The sequence below is a fragment of the Phocoena sinus genome, chromosome 20 (genome assembly GCF_008692025.1).
Source record: "Phocoena sinus isolate mPhoSin1 chromosome 20, mPhoSin1.pri, whole genome shotgun sequence".
In the NCBI taxonomy this organism is placed as follows: Eukaryota; Metazoa; Chordata; class Mammalia; order Artiodactyla; family Phocoenidae; genus Phocoena; species Phocoena sinus.
The window spans coordinates 33,141,066-33,155,086 of record NC_045782.1 but is presented as its reverse complement, the minus strand read 5'-3'; the positions used below and the strand labels follow the sequence as shown (position 1 = coordinate 33,155,086).

At 37.7% G+C, this 14,021-nt stretch overlaps 1 protein-coding gene across 2 annotated transcripts in view; it reads left to right on the top strand.

Moving 5' to 3' along the window:
* The first annotated feature begins 224 nt into the window (after positions 1-224).
* TAF15 (TATA-box binding protein associated factor 15) overlaps positions 225-14,021 on the top strand; it is a 29,416-nt gene continuing 15,619 nt past the window's right edge. Inside the window, exons 1-7 of one of the 2 annotated variants that reach the window (XM_032616406.1) lie at positions 225-329; positions 6,767-6,806; positions 8,296-8,347; positions 8,430-8,514; positions 8,597-8,699; positions 10,701-10,894; positions 12,300-12,321. In XM_032616406.1, coding sequence (XP_032472297.1) covers positions 323-329; positions 6,767-6,806; positions 8,296-8,347; positions 8,430-8,514; positions 8,597-8,699; positions 10,701-10,894; positions 12,300-12,321 — 503 coding nt within the window. In that variant the 5' untranslated portion in view covers positions 225-322. Of the gene's footprint in view, positions 330-6,766; positions 6,807-8,295; positions 8,348-8,429; positions 8,515-8,596; positions 8,700-10,700; positions 10,895-12,299; positions 12,421-14,021 lie in introns of both variants that reach the window. The other variant, XM_032616405.1, reaches the window with a different exon arrangement.

Here is a 14,021-nt window from a genome sequence, read left to right as displayed (position 1 = left end):
GTACCGGGTAGGTTCAGTCCCCTCCCCCATCCCGATCGCGGCAGTGGTACGGCCTCTCCACAATTCCCTCTCAATAATGGTACCGTCCGAGGAGGGGGAAACGGGGATTCTGAAGTCCTCTGGGTTCTGGTCTACCACAGAGCCACCCCTCGAGCCGTGGCGTTTTGGTACCGCCCGCTGCCCTCTGATTGGCTGCCGAAGTCCCGCATTCGGGGCCAGATCGCCGCGCCGCCCTCAGTACGGCTCCGGCCGCAGCGCCGCTTGCTTCTGGTATTCCTTGTTCTCTGCGGGTTGTGGGGGCTCTGCGCCGCGGCCGTTAGTCATGTCGGGTAGGTGACACTTTCAGCGAGCAGCGGCAGCGGCGAAAAGGGGCCCGGCGGGGTTGGGCCGTCTTCCCGCCCACCGGAGGGCCCCGGGGGAAAGTCTCCGGCCCTGAGGGAGGCTGGCGTGGGGGTGTGGGGGTGGGGGGGCGGACGCTGCCGCCGCCATGTTGGACTGGAGGGACGCACGCTCCCAACGCTCTCCGTCTGCAAATCCCGGCGGGAGCGCCTCGAGCCCCCGGTCTCTTGGCCCTGTCCTTGGAACCCGAGGCGACGTGTTGCTCCCGGGGGAGGGTGTGTGAATCGGGGGGCGGAGGCCGCTACGCCATCGCAGGGGCGGGGGGAGCCCGTGATTAGAGCATCGGCCGGAGAGAATCGGTGCTTCTGGTTCTCCGCTCCGCCTCAGATCTTTCAGCGAGGCCTCCGGCCAGTCATCTCGCCGCCTCGTCCCTCAGTTTCCCCATCCGTGACGTGGAGCTGGGCCTTCCTGACTCACCCATTCATCAGGTGGGGGCCTTGACGCTCTGGGAGCCCTTTTAAACGACGTTGCCTGACACGAAATCCTACATACACGTCGTCATTCCCTCCGCACCAGCCTCCCGGATTCGAGATGGGGGTGCTTGCGTATAATTCCTCTTCACCCTTCTTTGTCATCTTCACCTCTTCAGTCGTTTATCTCCTGCACGAGCTTGAAAGTGAGCCCTGTTTATTATTGATGGGCTCTTGTAGGTCCCTGTGGCATTTACGTTGAAACATACAGACCAAAGGAAAGGCAGTCTTCCATCAAGCACTTTAAATTGACAGAGGCACCCCCGTTGTGTGAGAGAGAAAAAGAGGCCTTGGTCTTCCCAGGACAGCCCGTTTAGGTCTTGCGAAAGTAGAATATAAAGTCCGGGACGTGGGTCTGCTCTTGACTTAGCAGCCCAAGCTGCCACACAAGGCCCTCTGTTGTTGGGCACATCGCAGGCTGCAAAGACCCGGCTCCCCACTTGCTAGGAACCATCATGAGAATTACATGTTACTTTTCAGGTGGAAAAGCAGAACACGTCCCTGAAAGCCATATGGTTGGGATGAAAATGACTGCTGGCAGAGTATTTTACATTTTTTTAAGGGAGAACTTGTTGATATTAAAAAAAAAAAAAACACACAACCCCCCCCCCCCCCCCCCCAGGTAATCCAGTTTTGCAGAAGAGTGGAAATATGTGACAAAAAGGAAGCAGCAGGCTGAGAGGAGACCAAATTAGCAAGAATGGTTGGACAGGGAAATGATAAACATTCTTTAGATTAACATTGATGTTAAGCCAGAAGGTTGATCTTTAAGGGGAAGGGGCATCTACCTGATGTAAGAGGCTGTTAATTGCACAGAATTTGTCTCTTTAATTCTTGCTCAAGCAAGAAATAATTTCTTACCCCAAAGGTGACATTTACATATTTTACCAGCTGCATAATTTGGAATGAAGTCTGGTAAAGCTCCACAGAAGTACATAGAGGTACACTCAGGAGGGTGTGTAACCCATCCTTGATGTAAAAAAAAAAAATTTTTAAGATTCTCCCACCTTCATGCAGAAATTTACCATTTCAGTGTATACAGTGCTCATTAAAAACCATTGACTTGTCTCGATTTTTGACATAATTATTGGCTTAAAGCAATGGCTTATTTTTGTAGGACTGGGTAGCTTTTATGGAAAATTAAGTTTTAGAGCTGTACCGTTTGTAAAATCCAGGATTTTCAGTGTGTCATAATAGTGTGTGAGCTGGGTAATCCATTATCACTGGTCTTTAGAATTACCAAGACAGCACTTACTTGTCGTTTTGTAATTTGAGTTTTTTTAACATCAAAATTGACTTTCATGTCAAAAAGAACTAATAATTGCTTGTTTCTACCTTAAGTCAATTAGAGTTAGAATCTTTTAAGTTCTACTTAGTGTTGTTATATACTCTGTACATTTTGTAATTTGTGTATAAAAATAATACTTTCAACTTTGTATAAAAATAGGAATAATGCTTTTGACTCCCCCCTAAACAACTAATGGCATTAAGTTTAGTTAAGTCCTTTAAACATTCCAAACTATATTATAATTTAACTTATCAAATTGACTCAGCCACTACAAGTGCCTGACAGGACAGACTTATAAGCGTAATAAAATAAATGCTTACATAATAAATAAATCAGAGTTGTAAATATTGTGAGTCAGACTCTCAGACAAATGTGAATTATCTGACACCTTTGAAGTTAAATCTAATCAGTTATACATATAAAAATTACGAAGTCAAGAAACTTCTTTTGGCACTATGGCAGACTAAGATAACTTGTAAATCCTCTGTCTACGAATAGCTAAAAATGCAAGAACTTACATAAAACAAAGGGCGAGCTCCTGCTGCCAGAAATGAAGTAGAAGCCAGCATGGTAGGCATAGAGAAGGGTGTAGGTCTCATTCAGAGACTTGGAGTTTATTGCCCAAATAACTAAGGACAGGAGATGCAGCCTTGAGACCATTAGAGCCATGTAATGGGAACCCTTACATAAAACCTGGGTGTTTGAAGGACTGTATCTTAAGTGAAAGAATGAACTAGAAAAACCTTTGTACCAGGATAGGAGATAACAAGGAATCCTGGGCCTTGAGTGAGGGAAAAAAGTTTTTTCCTGAGAATTTGTAACTTGGGACCTGTGCTTCATAGTTTTGGTGTACATTTAAATTAGTTATGAGGTCCAGGAAACCTCAGGCCAAGAAATTTAACATAAAAATTGGTTCTAGACTGACAGTAACCTTGGGGTTTCTAGTAAAAACAAACGAAAAACCTTTTCTGAGGAAATTTCAGAGCCTAGGTCACGAGGAATCTTACAGAAAAAACAAGCCTTGCAGAACATAAGTTCACAGTAAAACATTGCAGAATTCTGGAAGACAATTCGCCAAAATGAGAGTGACAAATGGCATTTGAATCCCTAATAGTCTGAAAGCGAGTATTAATGTGTTTAAAATTATTAGAAACCTAAAAGAAGTAATCAACCCTAAGACCAAGACGTGGAAAATGGTTACGTAGATTTGAAAAAGAATCAAGTGTCAAGTGTAACTTCTAGAAATGGAAAAAGTGGCCAAGTTGAATTGCAGATAGACCTAGCAGAAGAAATAATTAGTGAGGTAGAAAATAGATATAATTACCCAGGATTCAGTTCAGAAGGATAAAGATGAAAATTGAAATTTTAAGAAGTATAGGAAATAGATTGTGAAGTCCTGTTATATATCTAATATGAGTTCGAGAAGGAGTAAATGGTGAAGAATTAATAGATAGTTGAGAGTTTTCCAAAATTGATGGATCAAGAAGCGGTAGTCTCAAACATGAGACATAATCAATTCGTACCTAGATACATAAATGTGAAACTGCAGATTATGAAGTACCAGTGACAAAACTATCAGAGGAAATAGAGAAAAGATAAGATTGGTAGACTTCTTAAAAGTTTTAAGAAGCCACTATATGATCTTTGGAATTTAGAGGAAAAATAACGTTTGACCTTGACTTTTTTACGCAAATAAAAGACTAAGAATACCACTTTCAGGTCTTTGCTGAAAGAACTAATAAAAGAAATCCGAAAGGGAGGAGTGGGATGCAAAAAGATACAGAGGAAGCAAATGCAGTAGATAAAAAGTATTGACTGTGTGGAATCTAGAGTTTTAAAGTGGAAGCAAAAGATAACGGAAAGAAAAAGTGGAAGCAAAATAATAGGTGAAGGCTGTGATTGGCATTATAGCATTAAAGTTCTTGTATGCTAGTGGAGGTCGAAGATCATCTTGAACTTTATCAAGAATGCATGTTAAGAATTGAACATACTCTTTAAATTATGAATAGTGACTTATTAAAAGAACAGAATTTGAACGTCTAACTTCCAAAGCCGTAGAGGGGGAAAGGGAGTAAGGAAAATCCAATAGAAGGAAGTTAAGGAGTTGAAAAAAAAAGACCCTGGTAAGTAGAGAGTCTAGTATAGGCTGGTAGGAATAAATAAAAAGTAACAATAATAAAAATAGGAAAACATCAGTTGAAAGACAAGGATTTTCACATTGGGAAAAATTGGTCTAGATGTATGCTCTCAAAAATGACATACCTAAAACATCAGAATAAGAAGTGTTAAAAGTATAGAGATAGAAAAATATTAATCAGGCAAACATCAACCAAAAGGAAGATTGTTTAGTTACATTACCAGTCAAAATAAAGTTTGGACATTTTTAATGATAGTCTTCATGTAATGTTAAAAGGAAATTCAAAAAAGAAAAAAAAGGGAAATTCACCAGGAAGCTGTAAATCTGTACTTTTATGTGCTTTAACAATATGGCCTCAAAGTGTAGAAAGCAAAAAAACACTCAGGGAAAGAAATTGACAAATAGAGAGTCAAATAGGGAATTAAAAAAAATTTAAACATACTTCTCTGTGTAATTAATAGATCAGGTAGACCAAACATGAGTAAGAATATGAATAATAGAACTAACAAGCATCATCTTACGGATTTACAGAATTCTTTCAACATTTAGATAATACAGTTCTTTTCAAGCACATAGGAGACATTTATGTAAGTAAAAGTGTTTACCAAGGGGAAAAGCGAAAAACAGCAAATCCTAACAAATACCTGGAATAGTACAGAAAATACCTTTTCTGGCTGCAGTGGAATAAGAAGACAAAACCACAAAGAGTGTCAAAACCCTATACACTTGGAAATAAAAGCACCTAAATAATTCATGGGCCCAGATACAAGGCTCAAGTGTCAAGTACTCATAATGAGCAGTTGTTTAAAATGCCATAAATAACATTTATAAACTGATTTTCTCTGGTGAATGTAAAACATCTACTTTCACTAAGAGCTCGACTTGTTGGTCAATACTCTTATTTCTATATTCTAGAGTTTTAAAGTCAGCCAGCTAAAGAAGTCAGGTTTACAGTTTCAGAGAGCTGAAGTTAAGAGCTCTGATACTTATTAGATTTAAGGCAGGGTCATATGACATATGTGCTGTGTACGTCTATAATTGTTGCCTGAGCCAAAGTACAATAAGGTCTTGGACTCCACTCTGTCACTGGGAGAACCCACGTCAGTGCCTTGGGATATAATTTAACTTAAAGCTTCACGCATCCCCAGTGTATGTATATTTGTTTTATTCATACACGGCCTCCTCCCATAGTAATCCTTTTTAGTTTCTGAATTGGTTGAAACTAACTTCCTTTGCCATTTGATAGATGCATCTAATCTCTTTATGATCCAGTTAGGTTCTGTATCCTTTTCATATTTTTCTTATTTGGTTAGTTACAAATCTAGTCATGTTATTGTTATGGGCAGTGATGCACAATTTTTTTTTTTTCATCTCAGGTGGCCTTATGTCCACATTCATAAAAGAAGTAGTTTGTGTCAGGATTTCATTCAATATTTTAGTAGTTAAGGATTAAAAAAATTCTTGTTCAGTCTGATTGGAGATCTCTAGAAAAGTGGCAAATTTGATGTCACCCACTTATACAGCCAGTGATAGTGTTTTCATATTGTAGCTTTATATGAATTGAATGAAAAAGTCATTGATGTGATTTGATATTTGGCGGGTTTTCAGAACTGTTCAACAACAAATAGTTTTATTCAGATTAGATGAGGTTGGGCCTAATAGCAGTTGAAGACCATCAGTCATTTTTTTGCAGTTGAAAGAGTATTTCATATGATATTCTTCTCTTACTCAGTCACTAATAAAATTAGGTCATTCATTTGACTCTGAGGAGAAGCCTAGAGGGTAGAGCCTCTTCAAAAATTTTTGGAATAACCGACATTTTAAAGTATTGAGAAAAGTTCACAGTTCAAATTATTATTATTATTTTGACGTATATTACTCAACTCATGCCTTCCTTGGTAGTTTTTATTGCCAACAAGGAAGCTAGAGGTAAGTATTGCTGAGTCGGTATATACCAAGTGGCTTAGCTGCTTTTACCAAGTCTTTGGAGATCTTTTTGTTGCTGCTGACAGCCAAAGCAATCCAGTCCAATCCAAGGGAATGGTGTATATGTTAGGCTGGCAAGGATATGAAGTAAATGTAATCCTGGGGATTTATCTTAGAGTGTGCATTTTCCCCTTTTTGATCCTGATTAGTTTGTTTTAACATATCTTTTTATATATAAAGATAATATAACTTGAGCTTTTGAGTTTTTGTTGAAAGGATGGGTTTTTCACTGACTGTTTCTCATTTGTTCACTTGGTTTTTGTGACCATCAGGACATGTTTGTAGAGTAGTTTTCAAAGCTGTAGTTACTGTAAATAGCTAATACTACTGGCACAGATTTTTCCTTGCGCTGTATTTTTAACTTCTAGTTTTTCTTTCTGTAGTTTATGATATTTTCTTATCACATTTCATCTGTAAGAGCTAAAGTCAGCCTTTGAGGGAAGCCTAATTTTAAATAAGATTAAAAATTCTTTTTATGTGTTTTAGATTCCGGAAGTTATGGTCAGTCTGGGGGTGAGCAGCAAAGGTAAAGTATACATACATTTCAATAATACCATGAACGAGTAGAACTGAGAAAAAAAGATAAATTTAGTCAGGCTTTCCTCTTAAGCTTTGGTATCTTGACGTCCTAAAAGAGTTAAATCTTAGCTTGTGAAGGGGAGTCAGCCTATGCACATAGGTGCTGTAAGATATTTTTCTTTTCTTAAAAGGCTGTTTGAATCAGTAAATATAGGTGCCCCCTAGAGATTAAAATGAATCTCATAGGTATTATAAAGATTGTTTTCTTTAAGAAATTATTTAGAAGAAACAATTACTAAAAGGATGTAAGTAGTTGAACTATAACAGCTTAGAAAAAGCATTTAATTTCTTTGATTGTATATAATATGCTAAATGTGTTTTTTCTGGAGTGGATTTTCTTGAAGCACTATGATAGAAGTGTTTAGCATTTTTAAAATCATCCTCACCATGCTCACAATAAAAAGAAAAGTCTGTTTTTATGTGAATGTATACATGCAGTAGGATTCTCTTGCTTACCAGAAATACAGCCTTCACTTGTAGTATAAGTGTTTCGCAGCTCAGTGTGAGATATTCAGAAGAGCAACTCAGATACCTTCTGTCATCAAGTTTTAAGCTTCATGAAAACAAAACTGATTTGACTTTATTCTCATGAGATAGACCCTCATAGTAGGCAACTAGCAAATGTTTATTCAATGAAATATGTTTTATAAAGTTAAATTCTGTTAGCATTTGATAGCTCTAAAATAGTAAGGTTTTTTTTGGCATATGTTTTATTTTTCTTTGGTATATATTCAGAAAGTTTGTTTCTGACTTGTTAAAGCTTATATGCACTAAAATTAAAGAAAGTTCAACTCCGAGAAAGCTGCATGTATTCATTCATTCAGTCAACAAACTATGCCATCCTATGCTATGACACTGGAGATACAATATACTTTCGTTCTATGGTAGTATTCTGAAGATATACATGCCTCTCATTACTGAGGCACTAACAATTGGATGTTTAGTGCCACACTGTGCATTTTCTAGGATGTTAGAGGCAAATTTAAGGCAAATGGTAGGAAGAAATTAATCTGTCACAGCACAGCTAAATTGATTAAAGCTCTAACTTAAAGAGTCATTATTTTTCTGCTTCAGATATTTATTATGGATCTTGCTACCATGTGGTCACTCCCCTCCACCCCCAGCCTCCCACCCATCCAAGCATAATTCTGTTGGAATTTTCTAGCTCTGGTGAAGTTTTGTTTATTTGTGGGAGATTGTCAAAGCAAAACTTCTGGTGTGTGTTTGGCGTTTAAGAGGTCTGGGAATGATTTTATTTATGTCTTTGACAGTCTTTGGTTATCACCTTTCAATTTAGACTCGAAGAGGTAGTTAGATCAACAGTTTCTCAGGAAAGAAGCTTGTATTTGAGTTGAAAGTTGAAAATGAAGATAGGGTTAATTTAAGCTTTTAAATTCTAGCACATTTCTTTGAAGTAGTACACTTTTCTTTTACAGTTATTCTTCCTATGGAAATCAAGGCAGCCAAGGTTATGGACAAGCACCACAAGTAGGTTAAATATAAATTGAGTTCTTTATAAATAGTTTTAATCTTAAATATGCAATGAAACTTGTATTTACCTAAATTTCAGAGCTATTCTGGCTATGGGCAAACTACTGATTCTTCATATGGGCAGAACTATGGCGGCTACTCCTGTTACGGACAAAGCCAATCAGGTTGGACTGATTTGTTAAATTTGCTGTTTTAGAAATTTAAAATCAGAACCTTTCCTAAATGGTATATCTATTCAATCTTTAGGTTATTCACAGTCCTATGGTGGTTATGAGAATCAAAAGCAGAGCTCATATGGCCAGCAATCTTATAATAACCAGGCACCGCAAAACATGGAATCATCAGGAGGGTAAGGAAACAGTGAAAGTACTGAGGTGTTGGGAAGTGGAAATAACACTTTGGGTATTAAACAGCTTTCACTAACAAAGTCCTAGCTTTAAACTTTTTTTTTTTTCCCCCAGAAAAGTGTTGATGGTGTATGAATTTCACAGTTTTGTATTATAAAGAATGTGGAGATTGTCAATATTGATGTTTGATTCTTATGATGTGTTATTTGTACAATTAGTTTAGCTGTAAATGAATGCACATGATTTAAATGTTAAAATGTAAAATTTGAACCTCTGCTTTATACCTGAGATGAAATAAAAACCTGCCTATAAAAGGAGACTTATCAATGCTTACTTTTCATTTCCAGTTTATTTTTTAACCATTTTAATGTATTTAATGTCCTTTTCAGGGGCAAAAATATTAAAGAAAAAAGTGCCAAAACCTATGCACGTATTTCAAATACCCTAAAAAATGTTTTAATTGTTAATATAGGTAGGTGAATATTAGCAATTTTACAGGTCTTATATATTTAAAAAATTTTTTCTGATTTGAGGAGCCTGTACTTGTTATTAATTTTAGTAATAGCAACTTACTTTTTACTGTGCTTTACAAAGTACAAATGTAGGGAATACTATCCAGAAAGCGTGTTACATTAGAAGGCTCTTCAAGCCTGGTTAGTTTTAAATTTAAGGAGAATCTTTTCATAAGGATGCATTTTTGGTAATGTGACGTATAAATGTGGACCAAAGAGAAATGTTAGATTTGGTTTGACAGTCAGTCATTCTAAAGTGAAGGTCTGGGGTTCTGACCTTTGTGATGTGCTTTGGGTAGGGAGTTGGGGAACCGACCTTTATTAGATTGTTTTTTTTTTTTTTTAATTAATTAATTAATTAATGTCTGTATTGGGTCTTCGTTTCTGTGCGAGGGATTTCTCTAGTTGTGGCAAGCGGGGGCCACTCTTCATCGTGGTGCGCGGGCCTCTCACTATCGCGGCCTCTCTTGTTGCGGAGCACAGGCTCCAGACGTGCAGTAGTTGTGGCTCACAGGCTTAATTGCTCCGCGGCATGTGGGATCTTCCCAGACCAGGGCTCGAACCCGTGTCCCCTGCATCGGCAGGCAGACTCTCAACCACAGCGCCACCAGGGAAGCCTCTAGATTGTTTTTTTTTTTTTCCCTAGATTGTTTTGCTCATTTGATGCAGAGTAAGATGTGACTATTAAGTTGTGAGGCCATTTTTGTCCCCCCCCCCACCTTTTTTTTTTTTTGAGTAAACATTAGAACTCAAATCCAATTAAGTGTTTCTTTCAACATTCCCATCCTGAGAGTAGGTAATTAATAGTCATATTGCTCAGAACATACTTAGAATTTTCTTTTTGAATTGCAAGAGAAAATAAAGCAGTCTCATTTGGTAGTTAGACTTTGTTTCAGTTAAAAAATGGCATCACAAAGCAAGTTCCTTCCTCTTACTCAGCAGATTAAAACTTTGAATGATTTATTGCTATTTTCTAAAATTTACTATTATTGAAGATGCTTAGAAGAATGTACTAAAGGTAAGGTTCTAAGGATAAGAAAATAGTCCCCAAAATATTATTAAATAATATTGTTGTTAAAACTGAGATAGAGCCTTTTAGTGTAACTATTAAAAGGAGTCAGCACTTGCTGTGTCATGTTTGTTAAAGAGTCAGACATATTACTGTACTTTATGTCATCTTTAATTCTTTTTTAATTCAAGGAGATGATAAAAACCATAGTGATTTTCTTGCTTCTCTACAGTTTTCAAAGGTGTGTGTGTTTTTTCTCATGATGTGACACCTCTTCAGTGATAGTAGAACTGTTGTTTGAAAGTCATTCCATTGGTGATAAGATTCTGTAGATAAAAGAGCTAAATGATTCCTACCAGAAAAGGGTAGTAAATGTGGATGAGGTCTAGCTGGGCAGGCCTCTTATAGCAATCAGTCTCAGTCAGCCTGCTGCAGTAAACAGTCCTTCTGTAAAATCGCTCAAGTTCTTGATTTCTGTTTAGCCAAGGTGGAAGAGTGCCTTCATATGACCAGTCAGACTATGGTCATCAAGATTCATATGACCAGCAGTCAGGCTATGATCAACATCACGGCTCTTATGCCGAGCAGTCAAATTATGATCAGCAGCATGATTCCTATAATCAAAACCAGCAATCCTACCATTCACAAAGGGAAAATTACAGCCACCACACACAAGGTAAGATATGCTGACCTCTATTATTTTTCCTTTTTTTCCCTTCATAGAATTGTGTATTGAATTCTGTATTAAAAGACCCACAGAGGATTTCAACTGTTTGTAAGAATTTAGAGTCACCCTGAACATATGTTCTGTCTCATGTCCATCAAAACTAGTTTATTAGATTGATATTTCTGAACTTCTTGGAGACTCCAGATGGTCACGTGATTTTTTGCTGGCTGAGTTTTTGAATTTCCTTTGTTGTCTCAGTCAGCTGATCATTTGACAATGAATACTGCTGCTACCAGTTCTTTTTTATAATTTAATTTAATTTTTAAACATTTTTTATTTTTTGGCCGCACCGTGTGGCATGTGGGATCTTAGTTCTCTGACCAGGGATCGAACCTGTGCCCCCTGCAGTGGAAGCACGGAGTCTTAACCACTGGACCTCCAGGGAAGTCCATGCTACCAGTTGTCTTGGTACTGGTGCTGTATGTGATTTGAGGAAATTATGATCCTATATTAGCCTTCTCTAACCTCAACTAAGAAGGACCAGTCATTCTTTCTTTTATATATATCATGATATTTAGGAATCTGATCAGCCATAAAAATGAATGCTTCAAGGGCAAAGGTCCTGCCTTACTCATTTTTATACCTGCTTGATAAATATTTGTTGAATAGTTGAATGAATGAACAAGTGAATGAGTAAGAGTGGAAGCTCATTCACTGAGTATCTTCTTCATTGAATATATTCACTGAATAACTCTCAGTTTGAAAATCTAGTTATTCCTTGTCTGTGTTTGATTTACACTGAAATATTTTCGACATGAAAAATAACTTTTAAGGTTAGCGTATTCTTTTAAAGTATTGATTGATTGATTGATTGATTTGGTTGTACCAGGTCTTAGTTGCAGCTTGTGGGCTCCTTAGTTGTGGTAGGTGGGCTCCCCAGTTGTGGCTTGCCAGCTCCCTAGTTGTGGCATGTGAACTCCTGGTTGCGGCATGCATGTGGGATCTAGTTCCCCAACCAGGGATCGAACCCGGACCCCCTGCATTGGGAGCGTGAGCCTTAACCACTGCGCCACCAGGGAAGTCCCTAAGATCAGGGTATTCTTTTAATTTATTAGAGTTCTGTACCTAACGTACTTTACTCAAACTACTCCATACTATCATCACATCAAATGGTGATATCCGCATCACCATTTTGCTTTCTGACTTTGGTAGGATGGAATTTGACACACATATAAGTCTCATACATTTAATCCCAGATGGTGCTATGATGACTTGCATTTGAGTTTTGTGCACATGTGCCATTTTCTGAAGGTCACAGGTGACCTAAAGAGCTATTTAATATTATGTTGTGGAAAGCCTTTGTCAGAAATTTCAAGTTGTTTATGTATGTATGTATTAATTTTCTTTTTTGTAGATGACCGTCGTGATGTGAGTAGGTATGGAGAAGATAATAGAGGATATGGCGGGTCACAGGGAGGAGGTAGAGGGCGTGGGGGATATGACAAGGATGGAAGAGGTCCTATGACAGGATCAAGGTAAGTTTTTAGGTACAGATGTCTACATTTCTTCTCTCTCTCTCTTTTTTTTGTTGTTGTTACTTAGCTGGTTCGATTCCATCATCTGATTTAGTTAAGAGGCCTATAAAAGAGATTATGTTGTAGAGAAGAGGACAGAAATTCAAAATTTATTTTCAGTCTTAAGATGTCACATAAATTACCTCAAAATAGGCTTTGTTAGCCGTTAGTTTATGTGGTATATATTAAATACCAATGGAGAAAAGTCCCCTACTATGGTGTGGTTAAACCACTTAACTATGTTTTTCCTGCCAGAACTATTGACTCTAAACTCCTTTAAAAGATGACTCTGGGAAATCCAAGTGTTTTATGTGTAGAAAATACAAGGTAAGTTAATTCTAGATTGGAAGGTGGAGAGGCTGTTCTTTAATCTTGAATCCCCCTTGGGAAGGGAAAATATTAGGAGGCAATAGCAGATTATAAATTTGGGGTTGGCAAATGAGAGAAAGATTTTGTGTAACTGAACTATTTTGTCCCCATTCTTAAGTAAACAATTATTGAGATAATTAGTGCAATGTCACATACCGTTGCATATTTTGTCTAGACTAAGCTGTGGAAAAGGAATGACTTTTTAATTCAGCTTTCCTTTTCTCCATTGTTAGTGTTATCAGGTTTTGGTATTTATGGCATATGTTATGAAAGGTGGCTTTAAAATTACTTTCAAATATATGTGTAAGTCTAGCACTTTTGCTCTAAATATAGGAAAGAAAAAGTAATTGACATTTATTGTCCTCAGATGAGGTTTGTAGGTTGCACATTTCGTGTGTACAATATACAGGCTTAAAAGATAATTTGTGTTCCTTGGGAATTGAAATTGTCAGCCTGTTAACTGACAATATTATATCAATACCAGGTCACTCTTTTGCTTCTTAGGGACTGTTTGTTCCCTGAGGTGACCTGAGAAAATCAGTTACATACAGCACTGTTAATTTTTCAAGTGAGCCAGGAATTTGATCTCATTGACTTTCTCTGTTTAGTGTATAGTGCTTTGGTCTGGCAAATCTAAAGTCTAAACATATTTGATAAATTTTTATAAGACTTGAACATTAAATGTCTTTCGATTGATAGCCGAAGTCAATTTATTAAGGTAAAACAAGTATATTGTATGCCTCTTCATTATCATGTGGATGTAAGTGAACAACGTAGAGTGGTATGGTGCTTACTCTCTACCTAATAGCCTCGCTCCCTCAAACAGAATCCCAAACAAGATAACTAACAGGTATATGTGATTTTCTGGTTAATATGTTTTAGATAATTGGCTGCCTTGGGATGCTATACGTTTTACAGCATATCATAGGTTTAATTTCCTTCATAAGGAAGTTATATCTATAGATTATCTCTGAAACTATGACAGTGTCTGACTGAGAATGGTAGAACCCCACTTTTCAGGAGGAGGAGGGTAGGGAAGTCTTTAAAAGTATGTTTTCGTGTTTGAGAGATGACTTATCTTAGAATCAGAGTTGAAAGGACCTTGAGTGATCCTCCTGCTAAAAGAGGGAAGATCTGTATCTTAACCAACCCTGGACATACCAGTTTTAAGCACTTCGATAAACCTCTTTGGC